Source organism: Harpia harpyja, chromosome 8 (assembly GCF_026419915.1).
Source record: "Harpia harpyja isolate bHarHar1 chromosome 8, bHarHar1 primary haplotype, whole genome shotgun sequence".
Taxonomy (NCBI): Eukaryota; Metazoa; Chordata; class Aves; order Accipitriformes; family Accipitridae; genus Harpia; species Harpia harpyja.
In genome coordinates this window covers 37,441,405-37,453,931 of record NC_068947.1, presented here as the reverse complement: position 1 = coordinate 37,453,931, position 12,527 = coordinate 37,441,405, and the positions used below count along the sequence as shown (strand labels likewise).

Sequence of the window (12,527 nt, the reverse complement as noted above, 5' to 3'; positions counted from 1 at the left end):
TGCCCTTCCTAAAACATTAAACAAAGATGACTACAAAACTAAATGCAGAATTAGTTAAAAGCATTACAGCAAAACTAATTCTTTCAAAGCTTGCTGGATTTGGATTCTAAATAGAAATACAGTCTGATAGATGGGTTGAACATAACTGTCACAGTATTTCAGATTCACATGGGCAAAACCTTCATTCTTGTGAAAACACACAGATCACTGCTTAAAGTTTCCAAACTGCTATGGGCAAGGTGTATGTTTTAGGTCTAAAGCCACAGCACTTAAGAATAGCTAAATGTGGTCTTTGGGGTTTTTTTCCCCTAGTAACAAATGCCATCAAGCATTTCTACTTCCTGTCTTATACAGTAATTTTGAAAACATAAGCAAAGGAATAGAAGAGGTGATAAAACAAGGATTGTGGTTGTTTTGGGAGATCCTGAGGTGCTCTAGTGATAGACTTGGATACAAAACCAAGTAAGTCAGGCCAGTTAGACAGTATGCGTTTATTATCTGAAAAGGATGCCATCACTGTAATACCTAAGCAGTCCACAAAGTTGGTATCTTAACCATATGCATTCATCAACACCTCTCAGACACAGAAACACTGTTATACAACTTGGAAACTGTGCCACAGAAAGACTAATTTGCAGAATACCATATGAGAAGTCTGGCACAGCAGAGAATTAAAACTGAAGCACTAGCCCCTGGACCACCTTTCCATCACTGTACTACCCTGCTTTAGTAAGATAGCGAACACTATTATGCTAGGGTTTGATGAAGATAGCATGTTTCAAATTATGTTAGCATTGAAAAGATTCACAGTAAATATCACAAAAAAGACCTTTTGCATAAATGTCATGCTAAAGTATGAACTGTCTTTTACATTCTGAATGCATTAAAGACTACAGACCTTTCAAATTGTCTATATACACCTAAAAATATACATATACCATACGGAAAAATAATTTATCTGTATCTATGCTAGATTGAGTGTTAGTGATGTGGGCTGATCAATAACCAGTCAAAACCAAAATTAACTTCTTACCACTCATCAGTGAAGTCCAGTTTTATCGTGCTTGTAGTCGTTCCTTCTGTACTGTAGTGCAAACTTAAAACTGGTTCACCTGTTCCTGTTCGTGGCTTATCACTCTCTGTAAATATGGGGTTGATAAAGTTTGGATGGGCATCAGTAATATACAAAAAGCTGTTATAATTCTGAAGATTCACTTAATTATCCTAACAAAGGCCAAATGTGGTAGTAACATGTACAATGTCTATTTAAGATCTCTTACAACACAAGCAAAAAGTTAAAAAGTTTCAGAGTAAACACACCAAATTTTCAATGCTTTAAAAATGGCTTAAAATTATTTGTATTTTTAAGAGCAAACAAAGAAGATGCTGTCCTTCAACATGCAGGTAAATAAAATTGCAGATAGGTATGTGTACACACAGTATTATCCTTTATAAGCAGCTCCCTTTTCTATCAAGTATATTAATAATTAGAATATAAAATGTTTTTGGAAGTGGTGTTCACTCTTTTTTGCCTCAGTAAATACACATGAAAAAAGATGATGAGATCTAGACACAATCACTTAGAACCCAGTCAACTACCAATATCCTTAGACTAGCTGTAAATTGTCAGCTAGTTGTCATAAAAACACTGTAAATTCATGTTCTGAGAGCTTTGGGTTTAAAAAAAGCCTTTCATATTATAATAACTGCAAGCAGAAGGAGAGTACTTGCAAAATGAACTATTCACAATGTCCAAAAGCAACAGAAGTGAATCAAATTGAAAACCACTGCAAGTCTGCCAAATATCTCCTGCATACATAATTTTAAGGATGTTCAGTGGGCTCCTTCAAAACAGAACTGCTCAATGACATCCACCTACCCACCACCCTTGAGTAAAATTAAGGCAAAATTGCCATTAATACCGAAGTTGGCCTTGGGCAACACTAAAAAGTTAATGGAAAGTACCATCGGATTAAGCCTCACTAAAGGTGCCATTCTCTCAGAACTCAGATGGGAGAGTTTACTTAGTATTAGGCACCACTCAAATGACCACTAAGTAGCCTACGTACTATTGCTTTTCATGAATACTGAGCTTTTTAACTCAGGACTGTTTGGACAAAACCATGCCATATTTTCTTTGGTTTATAGACTACAGCAATTTGACTATAAGTATACTTGCATTATTGGCAGCAGACTGACATTTATAATAAAGTAAAATCTTCAGATCATCTTTGGGTAAACATCAATTAAAATCTAACGTTTGATTCAAGCACAAACCTACAAATTCCCCCACTATAAAAAGGCTATTATTAAAACAGTAATGGCTACAATACTGCCACAGGATATTTATTTTAAAAAATACAGTTAAGTTATAGGAACTATGAAATAGCACATCAGAATTTAACCTAACGATCAGTGCTCATATTTTTAAACTGCTGACAGACAGAAGCCCACTCACAGGATCAGTGCAGTGATCAGCTACTCCAAAGAACTATAAATATGTATTTCTACATATTCTGAAGAGAAATTAAAACAAACAAACAAAAAAACCCCCCAACAAACCAAAACACAAAAACCCTGTAAGAAAAGTTAACATATTTTTATGTGAAAGAGAATTAACCAATTACAACTATGATCCTAATTATACATAAGGCATGGGCTTCATTCTATGCAAAGAAAAGCTCATAGCCTCTCTAAAATAGGTTCCAGTTACACTTTTATTAGAGTTGAGCAAGGATAAAACTGATCAAAAGCAAGGTTTCCAGTTCCTGAAATAAACTAAGGAAAGAAACAAATGTAAGAAAATATTTTATAGTGGCATATATAGATATTTTGAACAAAAATGACATGTTCTTTCAGTTAAACAGGTGCTTTCTCTATTTTTTGGCAACCTATGAGCAAGCGTCTCTTAGTATAAAGGTATGTTCAAACTTTAAGCATCCCTTCCTAAGCAAGTATAAATACTGATCGTTCCAACATACTGCACAAGTCATCAGGAGCTGGACACTGAAAGAATAAAAAATGACATAGTTGCAGAATTTTTACCTCCCTTGTAATAGGTACAGACAAGACATTATCTTTGAATCGGGAACCCAGATAGATAAAGAAAGACAACTTACTGCCTTGAATAGTCCAAGACAGCCACAAAACAATGACTATACTCTAACTTGATACTGCTATGCAACATTTGCTTCAGCACAAAACTAATTAACATTACTGACCAAAGTAACTAAACATTACTATCCTATAACAAACCTAATTTAATATTAGGCTTGTGTTATAAAGCTCCGATCATATTATCATAACAGTGCTTTTCTGTCTTAAAATCTCAACATCAAAAAATTTAACCAAGATGCATAAAGACTGTCCTCTGACTAGACTTACTGTGGAAGCAATGCTCATATTTATTCACACTCAAAAAGCTGAAAGAATTGCTATAAATGTATCCAAAGAGGGCACTGACTAACTGAGAAATTATTTTTACAGATTTCTGGAGACAGATAGCTGTTAAACAATATTGTGCAATAGCTTTTTCTTAAATCTACAACAACATGAGATACAATTTGGATTCGGTCAGTTTCTTCTTTAAACTAGCTCTAGGGCATGAAATCAACACTAATAAGAACAAGAAACTTTTTAAAAGACAGATGAGACAAGAGTCTAATAATAAACTGCACAGAATTAGTTGTGTAGTCCACTATTTTATATTAAACTTACACTACTAATGAAAGCTGAATGGGAGCCTCTGTGAAGAAAGCTAATAAGCTTTGCCTAGTACATAATTGAACATTCTTTTAGAGAAGCCACATAAAATCCAGAAGTCGTGAACTCTTTGTTTTCAAGAACAATGTGATTGCCAAAGACTGACTAGATCAGAACAAAGCACTGTTCTCTTTCACTACTAGGTTCATCCTATCAGGCCAGATCTACTTCACATTGATAAAAAAATGAAAGGAAGAGGAAAAGTCGTACAGCTTCTGTGATTTAGGATAGCACTATTGCCAAAACTATTAATCTGACTACAAGCTCTAGCAGGGTAGTAATTTCTCCAAGAGGAAGTTGTAGCTTGTCAACGTTTACTAAACTCTATTCCAAATTCCTCAAAAATACCTTGAAACTTTACTTAGATTTTACAGCCAAACACATTATACTTTAAAGATACTACTGACAACTTACAGTCATAAGCAACCCTGTCCTAGAACAGACACTCCCATGAAATGGTCCATTCTCCAGGTGCCTAAAGGAGGAAGGTACTTTTAAACTACCACCATTAAAACTGAAGACAAAATTCATAACCTTATTTTTTAAAAAACCAAATCCCACAACTGAAAGCAATACCCCTCATACACACTTTTTCCATTAGAAAATGAACCTGTGCAAGTGTAACATCACAAAGATTGGGTCTCAACTATGAAGTGGTAAGTGCATAAAGACAGGTTTACAGATTGCATTACCTAGTTAAACTAACATTGTAAGGAACTTCAAGCTAGTTTCCCACATCTCAAATGCTGCCCTATTCACTAGTCTATTGGCAACCCCACAAGAAGAGGATAGGTGACTTTTCATGAAAAAGTTCCAAAATAATTCCTATCCAGCACTAATCAAGATCTCATGAGAAAATCAGCTTTGTACATTCTGAAGATAGGGTTATATTCTGGGTGAAAACCAAAGAGAGTTACTTCTGAAGGGAGAAAAATCGATCCAAAGAGGAGAAAATAAGTGGTGTATTTCAGAAAATAGGAATTCCATGGGAAGGTTTAACACATGAAAATGCATCAGAAGCAGCTGAACTCAGAGGGAAGGGTGGAGATTCCTTTATCTAGTGAGGAATACCAACTGAACAATGTTACACTGATACCAGTCAGTATAAGGCACAATAACGTCTAAGGGAAGACCAAAAATCAAATCATTCTTTGGACCAGCCTAATCTATAGCCCAAGGCATACAATTTCTTTGCCTAGATGATTCCTATACGAATTAGATGTAGTACTGCACTTTACCGAAGGAGGCAGTACAGACAGCACTGTGCCTTACAACGAGGAAGCACAGGTCTGAAATTCTTGAGCTTGTACCTGGAGAGCTCACTATAGTCTGGAAAGCTCTATGTGCATACCAACACTCAACCAGTTCATCTGACTGGGAGGCAGAGCTAATAGTTGGGACACAACACATGCCAGTACAGTTTCAAGGACTTACAGTACTGTTTATGAGGAAGTAACTCTGCCATAGCTGCCATACCAGCTTGTTTTGAGCCAGCTTGTCCTGGTTTCAGCTGGGATAGAGTTAATTTTCTTCCTAGTAGCTGGTATAGTGCTATGTCTTCGGTTCACTATGAGAAGAATGTTGATAACACACTGATATTTTCAGTTGTTGCTCAGTAGTGTTTAGACTAAGTCAAGGATTGCTCAGCTTCTCACGCCCAGCCAGCAAGAAGGCTGGAGGGGCACAAGCAGTTGGGAGTGGACACGGCCAGGACAGCTGACCCAAACTGGCCAAAGGGGTATTCCATACCATGTGACATCATGCCCAGTATATAAACTGGGTGGAGTTGGCCTGGGGTGCCAGATCACTGCTCGGGAACTGACTGGGCATCGGTCGGTGAGCAGTAAGCAATTGCATTGTACATCACTTGTTTTGCATATTCCAATCCTTTTATTAGTATTGTCATTTTATTATTGTTATTATTATCATTATTAGTTTCTTCCTTTCTGTTCTATTAAACTGTTCTTATCTCAACCCACAAGTTTTACCATTTTCCTTCTGATTCTCTCCCCCATCCCACTGGGTGGGAGGTGGGGGGAGTGAGTGAGAGGCTGCGTGGTGCTTAGTTGCTGGCTGGGGTTAAACCATGGCACATCTCAAGTATCTATAATGTGGCACTGAACAATCTGGACGTCACCATAAGGGATTACTAAACCCTCGCACTAACTTGCAAATATCTATAAATATCAGTAATCAGTATGGCTTCTGTGTATGTAGGAAGCAGCACTAAGATGGTATGGCATGCATACACACATTTACACTTCAAAAAGTTACCGAGCTAGTTCTCTGGCTTCAGGTTCCCTGTTTAATCATACCAATTCAGGCAGTACCTTACAGGCATAACATTGCCTTTACACTGCCTTTAAATCTAACAGCCACCCTCCATTATTAAAATCACAGTAAAAAAAAATAATCCAGCGTAGATCACTGTAATCCATTTGAAACCATTTTGTACAGACAGGAATGACTTACAGCTTCTTCTGGACTGTCAGAATAATGGTATTATACATTTATATGTTTGTAATACATATCAAAGGATCTTTAAACCCAGAAATTGTCTTAAAACATAAATGCCAACAAAAAAGACTAGTCCAACAAAAGACAGCTGATTCAGTAACAAGATAAGATAGGAATAAGAAAGAAAAAGCATTTCTATATAAAAAAAAAATATTATATGACATCCTTCATTAGCTACTTATACTTTTTTGAGATTTCTGTTCAAATATGAAGTGAAACTAATGCAGTTTAACTTCAAAAATCCAACTGGATCTCAGCAAATTATTCTTTCTGGTTATCATTTGGACAACAGATTTCCTAATAAATCACCTCCTTTTCCAAATCCCTAGTTTTTCAAACCAGAAGTAACATTCTGTGTCTCTTCAGGTGATCCTCACCATCACAACAGAAAAACATTGCCTTAAAACAATCAGAGAACTGGTCTACCAATAAAGTCTAGGTAAACAAATGTACTTTGGGGGTTTTTTTTGCATATTAAAAAGCCTGAAGTGCTTTTGTGAGAGGAAACCTCTTCACATTACTTCAAGTAATTTCTTAATGCAGGAAAAAATTATTAGAAAAAAACTCTGAAGAGTCTACTACAACTATGGGTCTACTACAACTATGGGTCTACTACAACTATGGGTCTACTACAACTATGCAATTAACAACAGTAACACACAAACAAGTTTTTAAGGCAACCGATCCAGCTTGAAGAGGAATCTGATGCAGATTTGGGAACCAAATTCTGAGATGAAAACTTCTGGGTTTATCTTTGTTATCAGATGGCCTTAATTCACAACTTCACAGAACAATTTATCAGTTCTTCAAAATTTTTGCAGTAAACGTATAGACTCTCTATGTTAATTCTAGTTTATTCTACTCTCATCAAATAATGCTTTACTCTGAGTTTGTAACAGAAAGCATAACCTGGGCACTAATTATAAGCAAGTTTTCCAGCTAAACCTGACTATTGGAGTGATGTAGACTACTGCACCATGAATAATTAGCAAATTCACACATTGAGGTTTAAAGGCTATTTCAGCACAAAAGGTAATTCCACAAAATGAATTTATTTTGTCAAAATAAAACACAGCTTGATTTTTTTTCCCCCCCATGTTCTGGCGTCCTAAAATAAACCATAATTTCAACAGTTGCCAAACAGACCATTTTTCAGAAATGGGATTTCAAAATGGCATTCTAGTTTAGAATGTGAAACAAGATGAAACAGCCAGCTCTTTTGTGGTATTTGAGCTATTGAATCTCTACAGAGGCTTTGATATGGAAGTAAGCATAATGCAGAGTGTATGGAAATCTATTTTTAAATTACCATCTATCACTCATTAATTATTCAGGCATAAATATTCACTACAGATGACATTGGTTCAGCTGGAATAGGGTCACATATGGCCCACTTCACTGCTCACAATTTGAAGACTGATGAATAATGGGCATAGAGAAAGCTCACAAGTGTTCTTTCTACCACCAGCCCATCAGGCATCTAGAGAGAAACACTAGTACTTGTTTAGCAGAAGGGGTGTAGGACAAGGGGTTACAGAGGTAAGATGCACCTAAGTGCAATAGGTGCTCTTGAGTTACTCAAACTGTGCAAGTATAACAAAGCTGCACATCTCTCTTGCGTGAGATAAATTAATTTGGCATTATATGATTAAAAGTTACTTCAGTCTTGGTATTTGCACTTTGATCCAAGAACCACCATTCAGAAAAAGACTTTAAACAATTAATTTTACTTTGCATTTAAAAAAATATTCTAAATGTCTATAGAGTACATAAGACATTTATTGCACCTACATTGAACGTATTAAGAATTGAGCATAGGATGGCTTTTCAAAACAATTAACCTTACTCTGTTACTCATATTGAGAATTAAATAATTAATGAGTTTCCAGCAGATCTGCTTACAGAATTCTACTTTATATAGATGAACAGCATTTTTAGACTGTTTATCATCATGAAAGGCAATTTTAAAAGGAAGCATTGCAATCAACTATGGCTGGGTATAGCGCATTTCCTGTCACACGCACCCTGTTGCTCATCAAGTGACATGGATCCAAGCTGTTTGTTAACCACAGAAGAAGGAGAATCTGAAACAAAAACGAGATTTCAACTTAAAACATAAGCAGCAGAGAACTGCACAGCAATGTCACGATCATATGTTAGTTTAAAATAAAAAATAAAAAGCAGCAACATAAGGAAGCTTTGGGTTTGTTTTATGAGCAGCCAGCCATATTGCATTTTCTAGGCATGACAGAAGCAAAGCCACTTGTTTCAAATCATTATGTATTTCTTTAGGTAGTCATTGAACGGCCTGAAGCTTGCCGACATGTTGATATTAAAAACTCCTGTCCATTACCTAAGATTTTACTACGTTCTTCAAATTTCTAACACGTCACAAAAACACTGAAGAGTCATGACTCCTAAACCTAAAGCCTTTGCTCCAACTACCAAACGACACTAGTATTTCAAACCATGTGCTAAACGGAAATTTCAGAATATTTATACTTCAACATAAAATACTCAATGGCATACCAGTATCTTCAACATTTATACCTATGAGCATAAAATGTAAAAGATGAGACCATTTACATATATAACAGCATATAGACTGTTTTTAAAACATTAAGGCACCACCAAAATACATCCCACTCATATGACAGTTCAATAGTTCTTCATTCCTAGGTGCCATACCTCTGTGGCATCTGATGACTGAGAACATGTCTTCATGAGTTTATCACAGTACCACACCAGTAAGTCTTATAAAAATCCTCATCTAATCACAGAAAAAAAAATAAAAATAAAAATAATGATGATTAAAAAAACCCAAACAAGAACGCCCAGCAGTCAAGTGGTTTTTTTTTCCTCTGGACACTACCAGTTAATAACTATCACCAGCACTGCATTCATTGTGCAGACAAATGACAGATGCAACGTTCAGTATCTTCTGTGAGTCTGCTTTCCTTGTCACCTCTGAAGACTAGATCTTACTTCTGTATTATCTTAAGATGAGCTGATGTATATAAATTAGTGCAGCATTTCAAAGATACTGGGTAGGCTACCATATCTTGGTTCCATTTGTTAATTTTCTGTTATAAACAAATTCATGCTAAGCTAAAAGGATTTAATACCCTGTATTATAAACAGTCATAGTCTGCCAACATCATAGCATGCTAAAGGAATTTTAACATAAATTTAAATCGTATACAAGGAAAGCAATGAAATAATACGCTCTCTTCTACAGGAAGTTCACTTCCAGGTTTGGGCCAGAATCACCAGCATAACCTATTTTGTAGTATAGCCATAAAACCTGCTAAATTGGCAAAGCTGATTTAAATATATATCCTCAAATAATACTTCATTCCCAGTCATTGGTGCAAGAATCACAGTCTGTTCCTCCGTTACACTGATACATAAGGTAGAGGAGGGGAGAAGGAGTCAAGAACAGAGCCCAGGAAAGTCTGAGGCAAGCTCAGTGTGTTTTGGAGGCTGGCTTGTTTTGGTAACTGGGCATATATATTTTATTTCCATAACTGGGGAACATAAAATTGGTCCTGTTTTGTCTTCACCTTTGTTCAGCCATGCCCATGCCTTGCACCAAACACACCTAAGCCAGATCACCAAATTTGTCATCTAGATTTAGATGAGAGGTAGCTCTTAAGTATGAGACTTGTAACATTAATTTCACTTTCCAAAACTAAAGTGTGCTTTACATACAATTTCTAATTTAGAAGAAAAGTATTTACAGCAGAGTTTTTTCAATGGTGGAGTAATCCACTTCTTAGAATGTAAATCAGAGCAAAAAGCTAGTGTAAAGATGCACCATGTCATAAGATGATCGACTTGCATTGCAATTGACTGAGCACAGGAATCAGTATGCCTCTCACAAGGGCAGGCTGGCTTTGATCACTGATTCACAGTTATGAAGCCTGTGATTGGGATTAACTTGTATCAAAAGTGCTAAAGAGAGGGGAAGTCTTGGACAGCACACTGAGAAGCCTAGTGACAGAAGACAGTGATTCTAAGTCACGCTCTCCTCTTGCACTCCAATTCTTTCTGTAAGCTTATATGTCCTTCTTTAAAAGGCATATCATGCTGCCAAACATTTTACTTGGCTGGAAAAGCTAATCTCATCAGCTCTTTAATTCAGACCAAGATAAACAGGAGAAATATGACTGAACTAACATATTTTAATTATAATCAAGAAGTTACATTTACCACTCTTATCAGCACTTCTGCATTTTATTAAGACCTCAGGTTATACAACAGTAAGTAAAAAGTAGGTATGTTTTACCATGTCCATCATTCAATCACAGTAAGTGAAAATGAAAAGTTTCCTAGGTAGTAGTCCATGCCAGTGTAGGCTTAAATCTCCCACATTTCATTATTATTTTGATGTCTTCTTACAACTTTGTGAATGCATTTCACTTGTAATATGAGAATTTTTAAACACCACATAGGAAGCAGCCTAAATATTCCAATTAATATGGTTAACAAAAGAGTTCAGTTTGTAGCAATTTCAAACTCTCTTTTTTTTTTTCCCCTTTTTCAAGTCCCCTGAAGCCACAGATCACCAGCACCCCTTGAAGTAGCACTGCAGTCTGGAACCCCACACCTCAGGCAGGGAAATAAACATGACCATGAAACCAGCCTAGAGAAGTTCAGGTAAATGCCTCTTTTTTTAATATATGGCTTTGTTTTGTAAAAATTCTGAAAAAGTACTTTCATAATTTCTGATAAAGCTTTTGAAAAAAGTATTACCAAAACTGTGCCATATAGTTAAAAAAACAAACAAAAATCCAAACTCTTACCTGAGCCTTCACAGGCTGAGTCTACATCCCAATGCAGTTCACCACTGGTTGTAATGTCACCAGTACATTCTAAACTGGAACACCACTTAAAGAGGGAACTGGAGATTCATAAATTTGGGGAACCTCAAACAGAAAATAGAAAATAATTTTAAAGTCAGTTATATGCTGAAGGATCTTCCTGTAGTTTGGGCAATCAGCACCTGACTTCATCAAAATATTAGCATGCTGCCTCTACTGTTTTGGTAAAAAAATTTCTTCCTTATATCACTATAACAGCAGCTCCAGTGTGAGAGTCAGGCCTGAAGCAGTGAGACCTGTTTTTAAAGTCCTATACATGGTACATATAGTGGACCTCAATCTAAGAAACTAAATACTTGTTTTAATAACTAGGAATAATTGCTTTGCACAGTGAGTAAGCTCTCAGTGACATATTTCAGACTTCAGATAGACACATTTCTACATCGGGGTGTTTACAAAGAACCTAATAATAAAAACTGCAGTCAGCCCCTTGTTCTTCGCAGGAAGCTTTAACACAGAAATGAAGGTCTGTTTTAAAGACACTGACCATATAGACTTGTGAAACAACCAAAGTTTAAAAAAAAAAAAAAATCAAGTCACTGTGCATCAGTGGTTCTGCAATACGTCAGCATGCACATGTATATATCTTTATTCCACAATAAATAGTCTAAATCAAATTAATTTTTCCTCAGAAAAGAAAGGTTCACATTACTTCATATTTTTGTGGGTAAGATCATGCACACTGAGACCACTACAGGAACCCCTGATGCACACTGATCTGTAATACTCATTTATTTTTTCTTTTTCATTTCAAGATCAGCTGGTTCACGTTTCTGTAACTTCTCAAATTGCATTCAATTCATTTAAAGTTCTCAAAAAGAGGGGTAATGTAGGTAATGGCGATGCATACAGCATATCAGCACTGGGCAGAGCAGCAATAACAACAGGTTAAAAAGTTTACTTTCTTTGTAGTTTGCATATAGCACATATATGCTGTTGTTTAAATACTGCAAAGGATCTGAATGTTATGAAATGCCACAAAAATCTAAGTCAAAACTAGGCTTTGTTGCAGAAAGTATATAATAAAAACACACCAACTTACCATAGTTCCCTAATTAAAGTTAAAAAACCTGAATCTGTTCAATACCTAAGCAAAGGCTTGAAGACAAAATAGACCTGATACACACAGCATACACTACTTCTAAAACTCTGCTAAATTTACACAATACTTATGAGAGGTATCCACCAAAACAAAGTCTCTTTGCCACCTGAGGATGAAGTATCTTTTTCCTCAACATCACATCTGCCCACTGTGAATCATTACTCAGTTAACTCACTTTCGCATTCAACAACATAAACTTTTGACCATATTTTTGTAAATAGTGAAGTTTAACTATTACAGATACAGCTTACGAATCCTCATGT

The 12,527-nt window shown here is 36.0% G+C and overlaps 1 protein-coding gene across 9 annotated transcripts in view; it reads right to left on the bottom strand.

Annotated features, from left to right (window-relative positions):
- The window catches only part of DCAF6 (DDB1 and CUL4 associated factor 6), a 91,921-nt gene that overhangs the window by 27,674 nt on the left and 51,720 nt on the right, over positions 1–12,527 (bottom strand). For 7 of the 9 annotated variants that reach the window (XM_052795220.1, XM_052795226.1, XM_052795221.1 and 4 more), the window contains 2 exons: positions 8,304–8,363; positions 1,034–1,139 (listed from right to left, as the gene is read on the bottom strand). In XM_052795220.1, coding sequence (XP_052651180.1) covers positions 1,034–1,139; positions 8,304–8,363 — 166 coding nt within the window. The remainder of the gene's footprint in view (positions 1–1,033; positions 1,140–8,303; positions 8,364–12,527) is intronic. The other 2 variants (XM_052795225.1, XM_052795227.1) reach the window with 1 other exon arrangement.